Source organism: Lutra lutra, chromosome 8 (genome assembly GCF_902655055.1).
Source record: "Lutra lutra chromosome 8, mLutLut1.2, whole genome shotgun sequence".
Classification (NCBI taxonomy): Eukaryota; Metazoa; Chordata; class Mammalia; order Carnivora; family Mustelidae; genus Lutra; species Lutra lutra.
Window position 1 is genome coordinate 58444507 of NC_062285.1, and position 19802 is coordinate 58464308.

General features: G+C 55.8%; 1 protein-coding gene across 1 annotated transcript in view; it reads left to right on the plus strand.

The window, feature by feature from the left end:
• Positions 1–1343: 1343 nt before the first annotated feature.
• FAIM2 (Fas apoptotic inhibitory molecule 2) overlaps positions 1344–19802 on the plus strand; it is a 32449-nt gene continuing 13990 nt past the window's right edge. Inside the window, exons 1-11 of the mRNA XM_047743246.1 lie at positions 1344–1672; positions 5202–5397; positions 8309–8409; positions 8866–8930; positions 9331–9384; positions 14906–14956; positions 15297–15336; positions 15867–15904; positions 16437–16524; positions 16751–16846; positions 18535–18588. Of these exons, the coding sequence (XP_047599202.1) occupies positions 1658–1672; positions 5202–5397; positions 8309–8409; positions 8866–8930; positions 9331–9384; positions 14906–14956; positions 15297–15336; positions 15867–15904; positions 16437–16524; positions 16751–16846; positions 18535–18588 (798 nt within the window). The 5' untranslated portion in view covers positions 1344–1657. The remainder of the gene's footprint in view (positions 1673–5201; positions 5398–8308; positions 8410–8865; positions 8931–9330; positions 9385–14905; positions 14957–15296; positions 15337–15866; positions 15905–16436; positions 16525–16750; positions 16847–18534; positions 18589–19802) is intronic.

A 19802-nucleotide genomic window follows, 5' to 3' on the forward strand; every position in this document is an offset into this window, starting at 1 on the left:
GGGAAGCGTAGACCAGCTAGCCCTTGGGCCACAGTGGTGTCCGGGTTGGGGTGGGGACTTATAAAGACAGTTTGCAGGAGGAAGGGTTTGGGAGAGGGGTTGGGGGGGACCATGAGGGGACAGTGGGGACGATGGAGAGGGCTTCGGGGTTTCGAGGGCTGAGAGAGCCTCTAGACAGGAAGGCCTAGGCTTAAGTAAGCATGCGGGCAGTTGGTAGCTATGGGGTGGGGCACAAAGAGTGAGCAGAGTTGGAATCAAGATTCAGTAATCCACCTGCCCACCTAGGGACCTGTTTTCTCGCCGTCATTAGGTGGGTCTAGCTAGGAGGTGACAGAGAAGCAGGAGGTCAGCGGCCACCCCTGCATCAGGTCTTGGTTTCCCATTCCCATCCAATAAGGTTCAGATTCTTCTAGGCAGATCTCTGAGTCCTCACCCTGGGGCAGCCCAAGACACTCCCGTAGGAGATTTCTCAGTTAATAATAACTCACATACTGACAGCACTCGGTGGCCTTCAGTGTCCTTCTCCTGCCATACCTTATGTGTCTTACGGTCCATCTGGGATGGACAGAGTGCCTCCTTTCCATAGGAGATGCTGCAGCTCAGAAACATTAAGGCCTTGCCAGAGTCACAAGGCCAGTGGGTGATTAAATTGGGAATCTAGCCCAGCTCTGGAGCTTGCGGACTCCACAGTGACGCTGCAGCAGCTTTGGAAAACAGAGCCTGGTGATGGCTGATTCCCAGAGAAGAGAAGAGAAGCCTGGGAAAGGGGATGAGACGGGCTCCTGAGTGGGAGGAAGATGGGGGTGATGGAGGCAGAGAATGGAGGCATAAAGGGAGCAGTTTGGGAGTAGGGATGAAGGCTTTGAGACAGAACTAGATGTCCTTCTGGAAAGGCCTGGTCCAATGGTCCAGCAGGGTTGAAAAAAACAGCAGCTGCATCCTCCTACACCAGGCCTCAGTGACAAGGTGGGGAGGAGCCTATTGCTCCCATTTCACAGGAAGGAACATGGAGGCAAGAGAGATGCCCACATGGCTTGCCCAAAGGCCCCTAGGAACTTAGGGCCCAGGGGCCCTGTTAGAAGCCAGGGAAGGTAGACAAGCCGTGGGAGACTTTCCCACCTGCGGTGGATGGTGAAACAGAGGAGAAGGAAGGTGGAGATGGACAGAGAAATCTGGGGCTGCATCCAGAGGCGGGGAGGGGGGAGGCTGAGGCTTGGAGAAGTCTGTCAGCAGCAGAGATGGTGGAGGGATAAGGCTCTGACACCCAGCTCCGGTTCCAGGCAGGCAGCATCAGCTGGTCTGGTGTCACGGAGCCCCGCGCCTCCTCCCTCCCCGCGGACCCATCCACTTGGGCGGCCCCGCAGCGCGCGCTCCCTGGTCCCGGGACGAGGGGACCGGAGGGAGGGGACGGGGGAGGGGAAGGTGCGCCGCCTCCTCCCCCTGGGCTTGTAAATCCGCAGCGGCCTCCGCAGCAGCCTCTCAGCCCGCCCCCGGTCCCCTCCTCCTCCCGCGCTGGAATGGTACGTTCCGGTCCGCCTGGCCCGGCTGCAGTGGATGTTGCTAGAACCCACGCGGAGGAGGGAAGAGACGCAGGCAGGCTGCGGTGACCCAAGCGGCCGCCCCTGCCTCAGGGACCCCTTCCCGGAGACACGGCACCATGACCCAAGGAAAGGTATCGGCATCTCCCCCACCTGCACCACCCTCCATCCTCAGGCTTCCAGCTCCCTGTCATCCCGAGCGAACTCTCTGGATCACTCGAGCATCCGCCCCTGGCGCTTGTGCGAAGGTCCTCTGTGGTCCTTGTTGAAGTCAGAGGACCTAAAGGCCCATTTCAAAGAATGGGTTAGGGCTTCTTCCCGCCCAACAGGCCCACCTCCCCTCCCTTCCACCCCCCACCTCCATATCCCCCTCCCCCGTGCGCTTTGGCATCTTAGGACCCTTCACAGGTGCCTTGGTTCCCTTAAGGAATCAGCCTGGGTGTCCGCGGTGTGGTGGGGGGAGTGATGGAGGGCACCTGGGTTAATGCCCGAGGGGCCATGCCTCCCCTGCCCGGTCCCCTGCTCCAATCCCAATCCCGCTCCGCTCATCTTTCACACCCCCACAGAGACACCCCCCACCCAACTCCCTGCCATTAGTCCCCGTCTGGACACAGCCCTTGTGTTTGGGCCAGGGAGGCATTTACCATGACAACCCTGCCTCAGGATGCTGATTTTTGGTTTTGTTTTTGCTAGGCATGGGACGAGATGGGACCAGATGAAACGTCTCTTTTTCCCCATTTTTAGGTTTGAAATGGAGGGGAGGGGCTGGGGCAGAGACTTGGCTGGCCTAGTACAGTTACATAACGTCAACAGCCTGTGGAATTATACAACAGCCAGGGCCTGGGGCAAAGGGGGAGGGTCCTCTGGCCCTCTGTTTTTGGGGGTGCTAAGGATTGGGCAGAGGAAACAGAAGAGGACCCTCCCCTACACTCCCCCTTCTTCTCACCAAGATGAGCCTCAGAGCCAATGACATCCTTCCCTGGGCTCTCAGACCCTCCTCTCTCTGTTTTGATCTCATGAGACCTCCAAATGATGTCATTGGGTGATACCACCTCCTGCCACTGGGCAGACCTCACTTGGGAATGCTGGATGGGTGTGTGTGTGTGTGTGTGTGTGTGTGTGTGTGTGTGTAGGGGGGCAGGGCCCTGGAGGCGCTGGAGCTGATCAGCAGGGTGGGGGCTGGTGAGCAGCACCTGTTCTGGACAGGGCTGAAATCAGAGGTGATAACCCATTTCCTGGATCTGGGCTCCAAGGACTTGGTTCTGGTGGGCTGAACTGGATTTTCCTGTTTGTGACCCTTCTGGTCTGGGTGATGAAGGGGAATGGGGAGCGGGAGGGCCCCTGGGTGAGCCAGGGCCCCAATCCCACAGGCCTGGGCTCTGCAAGGCCCTTCCTTAAGGGGGGAAATGAAGAGCTGGTGAAAATGAAGAACTTCACCCCCACTCCTCCCTCGTCCCCCCTCCCCCCCGCTGATTCCCCCCACCTACTCACAGGCTTTCTGGGGGGTGGAAAAGAACCCTCTAGTTCAGGGGTCCTTGGGGCTGCGTGTAGGCAGAGATCTTCTGGTGCTCAGTCACCTCTGGGCTGCCTTAGCCAGAAGCATCCTGCGAAGAACGAACTCTGTGGCGTTGCTCTAGGGCCCTTCAGGCTTAACACATTCTTTCTGCAGCCAGACCTGACTCCTATTCATTTTCTCTCTCTTTTTTTTTTTTTAAGATTTTATTTATTTATTTGACACAGAGAGAGATCAAAAGTAAGCAGAGAGGCAGGCAGAGAGAGAGGGGAAGCAGGTTCCCCACTGAGCAGAGTGCCCGTTGTGGGGCTTGATCCCAGGACCCCGAGATCATGACCTGAGCCGAAGGCAGAGGCTTTAACCCACTGAGCCACCCAGGCGACCTCCCATTCATTTTCTGAGTTTCAATCTTTTTGGTGTTGGTTCAGTTTTCATACCGCCCCTCCCCCACAGTCTTCCCTCTGGGTGGCCTTTAGGCCCTCCCAGCTTGCATCCTCTCACCAAAGCATAAGTGGACACTCTGGGGCAGTGAGCAGAGCTGAGTGTAAATAGACTTAAGTTTTCAACCTGTCATGGAACATTTCCCACTGGGCCTCAGTTTCCTCATCTGTAAGATGAAGGAAGGGGCGGAACCAGGTGCCTTATGAGGTCCGTTCTAGCAGTGACAGCCTGTGATTCTGTTCTGGTTTGGGAGAGAGGCTAAGATTCCAATACACAAGGCCAAAACAGGATCCTTTACCAGGGACCTCTTGCCCTTCCTCCAGTCCCCGTCTCCCCCCAACCCCTCTCTGTTTCCCTGCTCGCCCATCCCCACTTTCCTAGTGTCATCTCCAGCCTGACCGAGGAGACCAGTGGAGGGTGCTTGGGCTCTGCAGCCCAATGGTCTATGTGTCGGTCTGTGACTTTGGACAAGTCATTCTTCCCCTCTGAGCCTCAGTTCCCTCATTTTAAAACAGGGCTCAGAATACAACTAGCAAAAGGTAACAGGGAGATTAAGGAAAAGAAACTTTCACTTCATCATATTCTTGAGAGCCTACTCTGTGCCAGGCCCTTCCCTGGACCCCAGGGAGACAGTGGAACCATTCTGATCCATTCCACTGCCCCCAGGGATGATAACGGCCAAGGGTGGGCTCTCCTAAGAATGTCTCCTTCCTCAGTTTTTATTCCAGCTTCAGTGTTTGCCCCGGGCCAACCCTGACCTTCCTGAAGCCCAGTTGAACCATCTATAGAAAAAGGGAGAGCCTTTCCCCCCACCCCAGCTTTACTGGGGTATAATTGACAAATAGAAATTCTACATATTTAAGGTACACAACTAGATATTTTGATATACATATGTATTGTGAAATGATCACCACGATCAAGCTAGTTAACCTGTCACTTCACATAGTTACCTTTCTTTGTGTGTGAGGAGAACTCTTAAGATCCAGCCTCTCAGCAAATTTCAAATCTACAATTCAGTATTGTTAACTATAATCACCATACCGTACATTAGATCTCCAGAACGTATTCATCCTGCACAATGGAAACTTTGTGCCCTTTGACCGACATCTTCCCATTCCCCCCCCCCCCCCCCCCTCCCCGCCCCAACCGCTGGCAACCACCATTCTCCTCTGTGCTTCTTTGAGTCTGGCTACTTTTGATTCCCAATATAACCGATATCACGCAGTTTTTGTCCTTCTATGTCTGACTTATTTCACTTAGTGTAACCATCCTCCAGAGTCACCTATGTGGTTGCAAATGAAGGATTTCTTTCTTTCTTTTCTTTTTTTTTAAAGAAGATTTTATTTATTTATTTGACAGACACAGATCACAAGTAGGCAGAGAGGCAGGCAGAGAGAGAGGGGGAAGCAGGCTCCCCACCGAGCAGAGAGCCCGATGCAGGGCTTGATCCCAGAACCCTGAGATCATGACTTGAGCCGAAGGCAGAGGCCCAACCCACTGAGCCACCCAGGCACCCCGATTTCTTTATTTTCTTAAGGCTGAATAACACTTCCTATCCCGCATAAAATAGGGAGATTCTCATCTGTGCCCCCACCCTTCCCAGTGCAGGTGAGAAAGTACCAGAAATTAGGGGCTTGTGAGAAGGACTTGGAAGACTCCCTTTCCTTGGTGACTGTCTGTGACTGTCTCTCTTTGCCTCTACTCCACAGATCTCCGTGGCTAACAAAGCCCCCGGGACAGAGGGGCAGCAGCAGGCCAGTGGGGAGAAGAAGGAGACTCCAGCAGTGCCCTCAGCCCCGCCCTCCTATGAGGAGGCCACCTCTGGGGAGGGGCTGAAGGCAGGGGCCTTCCCCCAACCCCCATCAGCCGTGCCTCTCCATCCCAGCTGGGCCTATGTGGACCCTAGTAAGTCTCTCAGCTCCTGGAGACAGGAGTATTAAGAGGAGTGTTGGGACCAGATGAGAAACCTGGGTAGGAGGAAGTTGCCTGTAAATAGATGCATTGTGTGGTTGTTATATGAGGCTCTGTTGTCAGAGGCTTGGGATTTGGAGGGCTCTTCCAAAGGTAGGTCAAGGAGGACTCCATGAAAAGGGAGAGACACAGTGTCTGCAGTCACAGTACTCTCGGATGGGGAAGAAGGGATTTTTTTCAAGTCACCAAGCTAGGGCAAATAAAGGGATCGGAGTGGAAGGGGAGGGAAGAATCAGGGGCTGTTCTAGAAAGGATCTCCTCAAAGAACAGGGTGCATAAAGAGGGCAGGGAGAGTGGACACAGGAAGGGGCAGTATTAAGCCATGGCTGGCTCCCTGTGAGTGTGGGTGTGGCGTGTTTCTATGTGGGCTGACCTGAAACCTTAGTGGGGACATGTTCCCATGAAGACCCCAGGACTATTGGGGGCCAGGGATCTGAGGTTCACTTTACCCTCACTTTCATTGTCTCTCGTTCCTTTTCCAAGCCTTTGCTGGGGATAGGAGGACACGATGTGGGGGAGGTGTGTGGATGTCAGCCTCTGTGCCTCTCACGGCCAGGCATAATTCGTAGGCAGGCTCACCCAGACCAATGCCAACTCTTTGCAGACCAAGAATCACAGCCAGTGGGAGCCCCTCTGTCAAGATGAGCAGCCTGTGGGAGCTTTGCCTCAGGGCTGGGATCATACAGCTCCCCACAAGCTATAAGGAAGGGCCCCCTTCAAACCTTCCTCAGCCCCTATGGCCTCCCTCAGCAGCTCCTCAAACCTACCCTCCCACTCCCATCTTATCAACTCCCACCCTCCCCAGCAGATTCTAGAAGGAAACTCAAGAATAACGCCTCAGACAGAGCCTCTACTCACCAGCAGTGACCACCATGGTCTGCACCCCTTACCACAAACCCCCTCCACCCAGAGCTAAGCAGCCCTACACCTGCTGTGACATATTGGAAGGCCAATGAAGGTCTGGTGTTTGTGGGAACCCTTCTCACTGCCCCAGATACCCACAGGACTGCTTTCTTTCTCCTCTTCTCCTACTCTGTGTCCTGGCCATTCAGGCTTTGGCAGGGGTTGTAGATAGAATGTGAAAGAGAAGTGGAACATTAAAGGGTGAGGGCCTCCAGGCCCCAGATTTGTACTGGGTTTCCCCTCTCTCCCCTTTCCTCAGTTTCCGGGTTGCCAAGATTAGCTGCCTTAAGTATGTTTTCCAGTGAACTGCTGGGCAGGAAGGGACCTCATTTTAGTCCACATGTGACAAACATTTTTTTTTTTAAGATTTTTTTTTTTTATTTGACAAATAGATCACAAGCAGGCAGAGAGGCAGGCAGAGAGAGAGGAGGAAGCAGGCTCCCTGCTGAGCAGAGAGCCCGATGCGGGGCTCGATCCCAGGACTCTGAGATCATGACCTGAGCCGAAGGCAGTGGCTTAACCCACTGAGCCACCCAGGCCGCCCCTGTGACAAACATTTTAGTGTGTGCCAAGCACTGTGTCCAGCCCCTGTTAAATTTCTAGGGAAGCATCTATTTGCAAGTCTTGCCCTCGCAGACCTGACTCCATAGACAAGTATGCAGTGACAGAGGCCTGTACAGCTGACCTAACCCACCCGGCAGTCGGGGAAGGCTGCCTTGACAAAGGGGTATCCACACTGAGTCCTGAGTTAGCCTGGTGAAGAGACGGGGAAATGAGTGTTCAGGCTGGGAGATGATGATCTGCAGAGGTCCAGAGGCGAGAAAGCACACGGCTGGAAAAATAGAGTCAGCTGGAGAAACGTAGGAGGGAGGAATGTGCACCAGGGTTGAGGGCTCAGGGAGGCTGTGGAGGCTTTGTTAAGGATCTTGAACTTGAGTAAAAGGCAGTGGGGAGCCATAAAGAGCTTGATGCAGGCTCAGCTTTGAAAGACCAAAACTGACGTTTTTGCTCTGGAGGGTGAGATCATGGAGAAATGGCAGGAAGAGAATGGGAACTGAGATGACAGAGGACGAATACAGAGCCGAGTCTTAGGAGTGGCCCAGCTGAGGAGTGGAAAGGAGAGGGCAGCAGAGTCCCTACCAGGCACAGAGCCATAGGCTTTCACTTTCATCTAGTTTGCTCCCCACGAGGTGAGTATCAGTGACCTAGCAGAGAGAAGACTCAGAGATGGCTGGTTACTTGCTCAAGGTCACACAGCTAGTCAGTCTTAGAGGAAGGATCCGCATGTTGGTCTTTCTGACTGTGGATCCCATGCTCTTCCCCAGGCCTGATACCTAGGCTCTGGATTCTGGGAGCAGCCCCCAAACTTCATTTCCATCCATACCCCTCCTTGCCCTGTCCTGGCTTTCCTTCCCCCTCTGGTCTTCCCTCTGCCTTGCTTCCAGGCTGGGGTACCAGCAGGTCCTTCCTCCCCAGCTAGTCCCCAGTTCTTACCCCAAGGACCTCAGAGCAAGCTGGGTAGGACCTTTGACCCTGGGATGGTGCTAGGTGACTCAGGGAGAGTGGCTGTCCCTCTCTGGTTCTCAGCCATAAGGGGAGAACAGCCAGCAGGTTCAGGGAAAACAGTGGGGGACGTAAAGAGGAAAGGGTGGTTATTTGTTTGCCAGGGCTTGGCCCCAGAGAGCTCCAACTAGCGTGTAGGAAGGGGAGAGGAGATGACAGTTTATTCTCGGGACTCAGACAGGAGAAGCAGGTGGGGAGAGTGATCTGGGGATGGGATGGGTTTGGGTGAGATGTTTGAGAATGGGGCTAGAGAGAAAGGCATGCCCAGTCCTGAGAGCCACTTTGACAAAAGTCAACTCTGGACAGGTGGCCACTGGGAGCAGCATTTAAATGATTTAAATGTCTGGGAGCCCTCATGGCCCTCCCCATGTCCATCCAGGCAGCTCTAGTTATGAGAATGGTTTCCCCGCTGGAGACCATGAGCTCTTCACCACCTTCAGCTGGGATGACCAGAAAGTTCGCAGAGTCTTCATCAGAAAGGTAACAACCTCCCCCAACTCTCCAGGACTTGGGGTTAGGTAGGGGGAGTCCCTTGGGAAGGCCCTGGCCCATCCTTCTGTCTGCAGATTCGTACAGAGGCCACCCCTCTCCCCCTCTCCTATGACCCCAGCTGATAGTACCTACTGGGAAGCATGTTCCTAGGTTTCAGCCCACTTCCTCCTGCTGTGCCTAACCCAGCGTCTCATCCTCTTTCTAAATACTTGGGGCCTCTCATCCTGTAGGGGTGGGCTCTGGAGCATCTTTGCTCTTTTTATACCTTGTCCTTAGTCCATTCTAGCGACCCCCAAGAAGGAGAGTGGAGGGTACAGGATGCAGGTCTAGAGAGGAGACTGAGTCACTGGGAAGCTGGGGTCCCCTGAGCCTCAGTGGGGGCCAAGTCTCCATGGCCACAAATGGGGCTCCCCAAAGCTGAACAGAACTCCCTTCCACCCCTAGGTCTATACAATCTTGCTGATCCAGCTGCTGGTGACCTTGGGTGTCGTGGCTCTTTTTACCTTCTGGTGAGTTGGTGGCATGGACCTGGCAACTTCCAGGGGCAGCCGTGGCGAGGCCAGGCTGCTCTGGGAATGTTTGGCTAAGCGATTTGGCTAAGCAGATGGCCTCATGCCGGGAAAGAACTTCAGTGAGTGCCCACAGAGGAGTCCTCCACTCGGGGGCAGGGGGTGGAGAGGACCTGGTGGTTTCTGGGCCATCAGGTGTCCATGAGGCAATGGTCCTCTCAGATCTTCCAGGCCCACAACCTGGCACCTCCCCACCCCAGCCCAGAACTGTGGCTGGGACTCCCTGTGCCCCCAGGGATGCCTTCCCCTTTCTCCTCGCCAGTCCTGGGAGCCATGGAGGGTGGATGCAGAGATGGAGCTAGAGGGCACTTTCTGATTCTCCCCCCTCCTTTCTCTGCAGTGACCCCGTTAAGGACTACGTCCAGGCCAACCCAGGATGGTACTGGGCATCCTAGTGAGTATACCCCAGGCCTCCAGGCCCCTTGTCAGAGAACCCTCAGTGGCACAAGGTGGGAAATCTCCCCTGACAGCAGCCAAGCCCATGGCTCCTCCCCACTCTAAAGGGAGACTGTCCTCACAAGAGCATGGCCAGAAGGGCCCTTCTGGTGTTTAGATCTGAGGCAGAGGGAAGAAGCAGACTGAGGTTCTGATGCTTGCACAAAGAAGGGAGGGTGGGGCTGGGGCCCCAGCTGGAGAGACCCAGACCTTGCCCTGAGGGAAGGGGGCCTGGAAACACCTTGGCCCATACTAATGATGATGTTGCTAACTCTAATTAATGTTGTTATTAATACCTATGAATTATTCATCGTAATAGGTACCTCTTACGGAGTGCCTAATAAGGGCTGGGCGTTGTTCCGTGTGCTGGATGTACAGTATTGCGTTCGATCCTCGAGTCAACTGGGAAGGGTTACCTCAGAAAACTGAAGGTTCAGAGAGGTTGAGTAATTTGCCCAAGGTCACACAGCCAGTCAGTGGTGGATTGGGGATTCAAATCCAGGGTTCAGGTTGAGGCCTGTGCTCTTCATCACTCTGCATGGCAGGTTCCCTTCCTCTCGAGCCACTCAGCTCCTGCTTGTCCTCTGGAGTGTGGCAGGTAACTTAAGAGAAGAAATTTGATGGGGTAGCTAATTCCTGACCCTCTTATCTGGGCAATTAGGGGTCATTCTGGATAATTCTAGGCCAGAACTACGCTGGGCTCAAAGCAGAACTGCTCTTACCTAAGTCTTGTTCAGCCTGCGGTCCATTTGGTTGGTAAATAAGGGATGAGACTGGTGGAGGACTGGAAGGCTCCATGTAAGGGAATCTGAGACACCTCAGAGAGCCGTGGAGGCTTATTGGGCGGAAGTTCTGGATGTCTGGTGAGGAGCTTGCACCCTCCAGCTGTGCTAGGCCTGCTTTTGGGCGGAGATATGGTGGAGAGGTTGGCTTGGCCTCCTGGACCACCCCAAGTCCAGAACAGTCTTAGAGCGGGCTTTGAATTAACACAAGTCAGCCATAAACTGACAGGAAGGAGGGTCATCCTGGCCTCTACAGCTCCTTAGAGGAGCAGAGGAGTGGAGAGGTGGCTCAGTCAAGTTGGGAGTCCCAGGGGAGGAGACATTCACACCTGGAACCTTTCTTAAGGCGTAGGACAGAGGGCCCTTCTGCAGACCAGACGAAAAGGTATACAACTAGGGGAACGGGGTGGCACTGTGTGGTAAGCTAATGAGACCCCAGGGACTGCCCCCGGGCCGGCCCACATGGCAGGTTGGCATGGTTCCCAGCACGTCAGCACCACCTGGCAGACTCAGGTGCCCTCAGGACTCGGGAATGGAGTCCCCAGGCCCTTCAGCAGGCCTTCTGTGGGAGGGTCAGCAGGACTCCACGTCCTGAGCAGACGGTGGCAGGGACACAGCCCAGAAATGAGCAGACTCGGAAGTGGGGGCAGAGTCCACCTCACTGAGGGCAGGCATGAGAATCCGGCCTGTGGATGGCGAGATTGAATGGTCTTCCACCTCCACGTCTCTGGACAGAAAGCGGAGATATTCCCCCCAGGTGGGGGGAGGAGGGGGTGGGCGGAAAGACGTTGGGAGTGGGCATGGACCCTGCGCTTTTTATGGAGTGTCACATAGCCTTGAGAGTACTTGGGAATTCTACCACCAGGATGCTGCCCTCTTCTCCAGAAAGCCAGCCTGTGGCTCTGCCCCGCCCCAGCCCCTCCCCTCTTCTCAGCTCTCCCCCCTTTGCACCCCTGCACCTGCTTCTGAGTCTGAGACCTCATGGGTCTCACCTCCTACCACATACCAAGCCCCTAATAGCAATAAGAATAAGACCACTCTTCCCATGGTGAGGCACCGTGTCAGCGCTTTCCAGGTATTATCATTTGATCCTGAAAACAAGCCTACCAGGCAGATACTGGGATTATCCCCATTCTACAGATGAAGACGTGAGGCTCGTGGAGAAGTTCTTGCTTCCTAAGCCGCGTAGTGTTGCGCACTTCCCCTAAGTGCTGGCTGCCTCCCTGCTGCCCCGGATTGGCCCTAGAGCGGGACACACCAAGGAAGGACACTGGGTTTGGATGCTTTCCCTCCACCTGAGCCTCACTCCCTTGTTCTGACACTCCGTAAACAGACCTTGGCTCCAGCCCAGGCCCTGGGCCCCAGCACTGACAAGCAAGTTTTCTTTCTTTACTTCTGTGACTCATTCTCTGCCCCCTGGGATGGCGGCCTTCCAGCACTCCCCTCCACTCTCCACCTTCTCGAGGCCCCAGTCATCTCCCTTAGCAGGGCTCCTGCCGTATTGTCTGATTATTGTCTGATTGCTCCCTCAGGGCCCTGGTGGTGGGAAGGAGTTGGGGCTGGGGGCATGGGGGGTGGAGGTTGGCAGGCAGAGGAGGAAACGGTGAGACCAGAGCCAGGAGAGGTGGATCAGAGCCTCTCTGGGAGATTGTCAGTCTAATAGTAATAACAACTCCCACTCTCAAGTCCTTACCCTGTGCCAGGCCCTGTGCTAAGTGTTGGGGTGCGCACTCTCTGTCCTGCTACAGCTCCGTGAATCGGTACCAGTATTGCTGTTTCACGAAGGAGGAAATGAGGGGGCTCTGCAATTAGGTAACTTGTTCAAGGTCACACAATCAAAGTGGTAGAGCTAAGCTAAGAATATGGGTGTTGGGCTCCAAATGGATGCTGTAACCCTTTGGGGGGTGATGTCCCTCTGCCCTTCCTCTCATCCCTGGTCTTGAGAGCTGAGGAGCTGTGGGCCAGGAAGAGAAAGAGACTGGGTGGGCTCTTGCCCTTCAGATACTCCCAGTCTGCAAGGGAGGCAGGACTCACACCCAGGACGCACATAGACAAGGGTGTTGTTGTTATTATTATTATCATCATCAATATTGCCAACGTGACTGACCAGTGACTCAAGTTGAGACCAGAAGAGGGCAGATCCTGGAGTGTTTCTCAACTGGGGCCGGACAATTCTGCTGTCCCTCACTGGTCCCTGGCACTAAGAACCCCTCAGTCACTGGGGCAACTGTCCCCCATCACTTGAGAGCAGCTGAAGTAAAGGAGAAGACGATGGAGAGGTCCTATTTGCTAAATCCAATAGGCTTTCCTCCGCCCTTACATCCCCTATGCTTTTGGATTTCATCCAGATGTATTTAAAGGTCACCTAACCATTGCCAGGCCCCGGGTTAATCTGAGGAATGCAAAATGAGTAGGTCACACCAGATGCTACGTCTGGGCGGGGGTTCAGATGAACAGGCCCGTAGGGTGTGGGGCGTGGGCTGCAGTTGAGGAATGTCCATGGTGCACAGAGGGAGCCCCTCTGACCCAAACCTCGGGCATCCCTGCTGGCTGGTCCTTCCCAGCAGGAGCAGAGGGTGGCGGGCACGTTAAGAGGGTGCAGAGGCAGGGCGGAGGTTGGCAGAGCAGATCAAGCAGGGCTTTGCCAGGTCTTTGGGAATTCTAAACAAGGGAGTCCCGGGGTCGGGTCTATCTGGGCTTAAACAGTGAAAGGGAGTGCTGGAGGCAGCAGGACGAGATAGAGAGAGGCGGCCCCCACCTGAAAGGGTGATATTGGGCAGAGAGGAAGGTGACAGACCTGAACGCTGCCTGGGTAGGAGTATTGGCAGGTCCCCATGATTAATCAGGCGAGGCCAGGTGAGAGTCAAGGATGCAGAGTTTCTCTGGTTGGGCGACTTGGATGTGCGTAGTGTCCTCTGCAAGAGGAGACTCAGGAGCAGGGGCAGGGAGGAGGACAAATTCACTCCTGACCTGCTGGGTTGGCACATTTCTGAATGGCCGTGTCTGCCGAGTTGGCAGTTGCCTGTTCAGGTCTGGGGTGAGAAGGAACATCTAGATGAGAAACAAGGGTGTGGGAGCCGTGAGCCTTTGCCTGTTACAGGGAGTCCTGTGGGGGAGTGAGCCCCCAGGGAGAGCATGAGGGGACATTGCCTGGGTGGGACGCTGTCCATCCCATCAAAGGAACGGGGACTATTTAGATTCTCTGAAGGAGACTGGGAAGGAGTGGCCTGGGGCATAGGAGGGGACCCAGGAGTGTGTCATTTTGGAACCAGGGGAACAATGGGAGTGATCAGATGTTGAAAAGTCAGGTTAAGACAGGGACTGACAAGTGTCGCTGAGACTCAACAAGGTCACAGGGCTGTGGCAAAGCTGGCTCTCATTAAGTGGGGCTGGGTTTGGGTTTGTGGGGTTGGGGAGTAATGCAGGGATGGAGAAGGATACTGTGAAATGGGGACAGCTGTTTCAAGAAGCTTCTCCAGAAGGGTGGATGAAGTAGCCATAGCTGGAACTGGTGAAGATGTTGGCCAAAGATGGGAAAGAGCTGAGGAGGGTTGTGTGGGAGGAGAGGCATCAGCAGAAAGGCTGAGGTATTAGAGAGAGAGATGGTGGGACAGCTGAGTGGGTGGGGCCTGGAGCCAAGGCTGGGGCGATGGGCTGGGGATGGAAAGGACAGAAAAAGGGCACACAAATGCACGGTACGGTGTTTGCAGATGGCAGGCGGGGAACCAAGGGAGCCCCACGTCATCTCAAATCTTTCTGGGATGCCTCAGGCCAGATATGCAGGAGTGAGGCAGCCTGGGATGTCTGTGGGTGGGGGAAAGGTGGTTGGAATTGCTGCTGGGTGGGATAGGTGATGTACCAAGGAGGGAGAAGGGCAAGAATGCACAGGCACCCTGTTGAGGGCCCACTGGGGGCTGGAGACCATGCACTGATGGTGGCACCAATCTAGGTAGGCATGGACACACCCTTGGAGTCCTCAGCCCCTCGTCTTCCACCTCCTAGACTGGTCCTCACCTCCACTGCTGTCTAGAAAATTCTCAATCCTCAGCCCTCTTTGTTGCTGGGTGGCACCTGAGCTCCCAGCCGGTCATCCACTGGACATGGCCTCCTGATCTGGAAATTCACGTCACTAGTACTTCCTGCCTGGGCCAGGTGCTAGCAGGACAGATGAGGGCCCATCCCTTGATTCACTTGCACTCTAGTTGGGGAGACCAACAACAAAGCAACAAGGTGATGACAAGTAGTGAGCAGGGTGGGAGGGGACTGACCGAGGCAGTGTAGGGCAGTGGTTATAAGCTAGGACTCTGGGGCAAGAAGGTCCGAGGATTACATCAATTATTAGTCCTAAAGCACTTCGCACTCTGCCTGGCACACAGAAAATTCCGTATGCAAACTTACTGGGGAGTATTGAGTGTCTGGGGAGGCCACTTTGGACCGGGTGTGAGCTGCCCCATGGCACCCCTGACCCAGTATTTCCTGAAGCTCGTCCGATGCCCATTCCTGTCTTTTGGGATTGGATGGCCCCCCTGCCTGTTGTCAGGTTCTAGGATGACTGTAGTCTTCAACCCCCTTCCCCTCGCCCGATCCTACTGCCTGACACCAGAGGGCAGGGGTGGCGGAGAGGAGAAAATGAGCAGGGCATTGGCTGGAGGGACCTTGGGGCAAGGGCTGACTGGCCCATCCCTCTGTCTCTCACAGCGCTGTATTCTTTGCGACCTATCTGACCCTGGCCTGCTGTTCTGGACCTAGGTATGTGATGGCTCGAGGAGCAACTTGTGGGAACAGAGCAGGGTCTTGAAAGTTCAGGCCCTTGTCCTGCCCGCCCCCAGGGTACAGTGCATGTCTGAGAGGGCTCTATCCTCTGCCTCCGTCAAGCTTGCCCCTCCCTCCTTCACTTGGGGCCTCTGAGGTAGCAACAGGAAGGCGTGGATCCACTGATGGGGGTGCCTGAGGATGTGGCTGAAGGAAGGGGCTCTGAGGAGTGGGGATGGGGCGAGACCAAGAACCCCTCCCCGTGGCAATGACCCTGGCCTATGCCTGTTGGTGCCCACCCCCACTTCTCCTCTGACCTTGGTGGCTTGCCTTGCAGGAGGCATTTCCCCTGGAACCTGATTCTTCTGACCATCTTCGTAAGTGATGTAGGGGTGGCTGGGGACAGAGGCTGAGTGGAGATGGTGGGGGGAGGGAAAGAGGATGGGCTTCGAGGGCCAGGAAATCTGGGCTGGGGATGGCCAATGTGAGGTCACTGGTGGAAGCAAGAGCATCCTCACCCCACTTCTGCCACAAAGACGTCCCACTCTCTCTTTCTAGATGGGCTTAGTCTCCCCGACTCTATCCACTGTCTCTCTTCTTTGTGATGTTGTTTTTAAGAGGTTTGAATGAGGCATCCTAGGAGCTACCGATAATGAAGAGTAGGTCATAGAAAGGTGGGGAGGAGGTGGAAACAGGGCTGCCAAAGAACAAAGGGGACAGCTAGTGCTGGCCTGTCAGGACACTCCTCAACCAGGCCTGAGCTGTGGAAGTGAGTGTGTGTGGGGGCGAGGCAGACACAGAGCTGAGGGGTGCACACTAGGGGTGGAGACCCAGGCTGGGCCTTGGAGGTGTCTGGTCCCCGAAGGCTGAGTTCTGGAGCATTCCCTCATCCTGCTTCTCCTTCCAGACCCTGTCCATGGCCTACCTCACTGGGATGTTGTCCAGGTAAAGGGAACATGTGGAGGGGGATGGGCCACACTCTGAGGGGATTTGCTCCCGAACACATTTCTTCAGACAGCAGTCAGATGAGGAGGGGGTTCAGGCAGGCAGGAAACATTGGCCTGGAGCCCTCTCCTCACACAGTCCACTCAACAATGACAGCGGGACCTGGCCAGGTCAGCGGGGCAGAGGTGGGGAATGGAGAGGAGTAAGGTGACCTCTTGAGCTGCAGCTTGGAGGACCCCAGACTGGCTGGTCACCCCATTCCCTGTGAGCCACCTCCTGGCGGCAGCACCAAGCCCTCCCCACCCTCCTCCACTCCCACATTCTCAAGATCCTTCTGACAAAAGTTTGAGTCTAAGCAGGCTCTCAGGGAAGAGGCTGGGAAAGCAGGGAGAGGGAGGACACTGGGAAGGGGGCAGGGTGAGGACCTGAGGTCAAGGGATCAGGTACTGAACGAAGATGGTGGGCCTGGGAGGAGGGCCAGGGAGACCAGAAGGCCTGCCCGAAGCTGAGCTCCTGGCCTTGCATCCTGCAGCTACTACAACACCACATCTGTGCTGCTGTGCCTGGGCATCACGGCTCTCGTCTGCCTCTCTGTCACCGTCTTCAGCTTCCAGACTAAGGTCAGCTTCAGGCTCATGGGCAGGGCAAGGCCTCTGGGATGGGGGTGGAGGGGAGCTCCAAGTTTGGGTCCCTGGCTAGGGAGAGGTGAAAGGGGCGAGTGGGGTCTGGGGAGGCCTCCTGGAAGAGGAATGCTGGCTTCTGACGTGTAGGCCTCTGCCTTCTGGCCAGCACACTGCCCAGCGGGGGGCCCAGGCCCCGCAGCTGATGCCTGCTCTGTCCCTGCAGTTCGACTTCACCTCCTGCCAAGGCGTGATCTTCGTGCTGCTCATGACTCTCTTCTTCAGTGGCCTCATCCTGGCCGTCCTCCTGCCCTTCCAATATGTGAGTCCCCGCGTCTTCCAGCCGGGCCCTGGGGAGGGAGGGAGAGCCCCCCTTGCCCAAAGCTGCTGTTTCCTTCCCCGCCCTCCAGGGAAGGCCCCGAGCCAAAGGTCTCCAACTTGCCATCCTGTCCAGCCCTCCTGGCACCTGCCCTGGGCTGGTTGGCAGGATAAGCAAACAAACAAGGAGGCTTTCCTTGGCAGGCCTGGGCACCTGCTTTTACCATGAGCCACATCCGGCTTCACCTTTCTCATCCTCCCCTCTGGGGAGGAGGTGAGGCTGGATGTGGTGGGGAGCATAGCACTTTAAACCTTAGGCAGAGAAGGGAGCACAGGAGATCCAGAGGGCCACGAGGCCCAGAAGGGCCCCAGGGAAGGGCCCTGGAGCTCTCAAGGGATAAGCCAAGTCCAGAGAGACAGAATCTGGCTGGCCAGGCAGGCAGGAGGTGGGGCAGTGGGGCTCTGAGCCTATCTCCCACCCCATTAGAGTGTCACCTCAGCTGTCCAGTTGGCCCTGGGAAATCCAACTAGGCCTGCACAGGGTCCGGTGGTGACTGAGGCAGTCAGGCTGCTGCTGATGGAGAAGGGGGCAGACTGAGGGCCTCACAGGAGGGACTGGGGTTTAATCCTGGGAACCCAAGGGATGAGGCTGTTAGACTTCTACTAAGGGCTCAATGCTTCTACCCCCCAGCCCCCACCCAAGGCTCCTCTTAGCCACCTTTGGTGCACAATCCCCCACCCCCCATTGCCCCCTTTTCTGCCAGGCTAGGGCCAGCATCCTCGCTCTCCCCTTCCCCACCCCATCCTGCCCAGCCCCAGCCCCCAGGGTATTGGCTTCAAGTCCAGGACATCAGGATTGGTTCTAGCATTTCCTTGGCACTTTCCAGGATCCTGTTGACAAAGGGAGGAGCCGGAGCTGGTCTGGGGGCCCTCTGTGTATCTAGGATGGGGGCGCGGTTACAGGAAGGGGCCTCAGAGCTTCAAAGAACCCTTTATTGACTCAGGGCAGGTTAATGGGATGCTTGTGTTTCCAGGAATATTCTGGGGGAAGGCCCTATGGAGGGGGGCACAACTGAAACTTGCAGGGTTTCCATATCCATCTGGACGCCCCAGAGACCTAGTGGGAGCCAAGGTTGGGCAGGGGTGCTGTTCCTGTCTCTGCAAACAGTCCCATCATGCACGGCTGGCAGGGGCTCCAGAGGACCCTCCCCACCCTCCCACACCCCCCTGAGTCCTTCACCCCTTCAGACAAAGCTAAGAAGTGCTTCTACAGAGGAACAGACAGACCCCACACAGGACAGGGATGAGTTCGCCCTGTGGGAAGTCAGCAGCTTGAGGCCAGGCTCAGGCAGGGAGGATGACAGGGGTTCCCCAGGGTGAGTCTCCCTCATCCAGCCTGAATCTGGGGCTGTGTGTGCAGGGAACAAGTACCATCACCTGGGAATGGCCCTGCCAGTCCCTCCATGATCACTGCTATCCTGGAGTTCCCCAGACCCACCTGGAGCCCACAGAGAATCACGGACCCCTCTGTGTTCTGGGGCTTCTTAGGGACGGCTGGGAGGGTCGGGAGTTCTTGTGAGAGATGGAATCCACCAGGGAGGTCTGTGCTGTGTCCTTTGGTCTCTGGACAAAGCCCTCCTCCCTGCTCTGTCATCCCCATTCCCCTAAACCCTATTCGTGTCTGCTCCCCAGGTGCCCTGGCTCCATGCAGTGTATGCCGTGCTGGGAGCTGGCGTGTTTACGTTGGTGAGTGTGGCTCCCTGGGGGGCCCCCCACCTTCTCAGCCTCTGATCACCTCCCCAGGTCCTTCCTCTGTCCCTGTCTTCCTCACAGTCCTCCTCCCTGACACCATACGAAGCTCCTGTGGGCGGGTCAGGGCTCAATGCCGCATTCAGGGAACTCTCTCTGGTCTCCAAGACACACCAGCTTAGCTGGGCAGAGGGTGGGTAGGGAGGGAGGTTATAACAACAGGATTAGAGCTTCGGACAGAGCTGAGAAGACGCACCCCTAGGCCCTGGGGAGGCCAGTGCTGCTTGTGGGGATGGGAGAATGAGGGTGCCCTGGCCACAGGGACTAAGTTAGTCAATGCCCTCCTAGGGGTAATCTGGGAAGGCTTCTTGGAGCCAGGGAGATCCCAAGCGTGAGAGGCACTTAGTTCAAGCTCACTTTTGGTGGTTCTCACTGAACTGAGAGTGTTGGGACAATAACAATGACATAAGAGCAATAGCTAATATTTATTGAGTACGTCCCCCCACCAGCAATTCCTCCATGTGCATTTAATCCTCACCGTAACTCTATAAAATAGGATCTATTGCCATCAGATTCAGATGAGGAGCTTGAAGCTCAGAGACTAAACGACTTGCCCAAGTTCACATCGTTAATCCTAGGAAGTGGAGGACGGGATTGCGACCCTGGATGGTCTGACTCCAGAGCCCCAATCTGGGTATAAGACCACATGGGGATGGGGTGCTGGGGTGGCTGGAGCAGAGGCCCAGGAGACAGGAGGTCACCAGGGGCAGACAACTGCCTAGAGCAGCCTACCACAGGCCCTTTGCTCAGGTGGGCTCCAAGCACCTGAATGTGATGCTGCCCTGGGACACCCCCTACCACCCGAGGTGGGCAAGCCCATCTTGGTGACTTCTCAGGGAGCACACAAGGTAAACATCCCCTGCCAGCACAAGCTACCACCCGAGCCTCCTGTCCTTCCCCCATTGGAATGTTCAGCTCAGCTCAGTCTGGCCAGAGTTCTAGGCTCATTCATGGGGTCCACAGGCTTGTGGGTGACACACTGGAAAAAATGAAGGGTTGGAACCAGGAACAGGGGTTTTGAGGGGTGTGGACAAGGAACGGGGTTTGGTAGATTCATTCATTCATCTCCATGGGTCTTTACTGAGCATCTACTGTGTGTGAGACTCAGTGCTCTGTGCCCAGGGTGCCGTGGTCAACAGGAAGAGCACAGT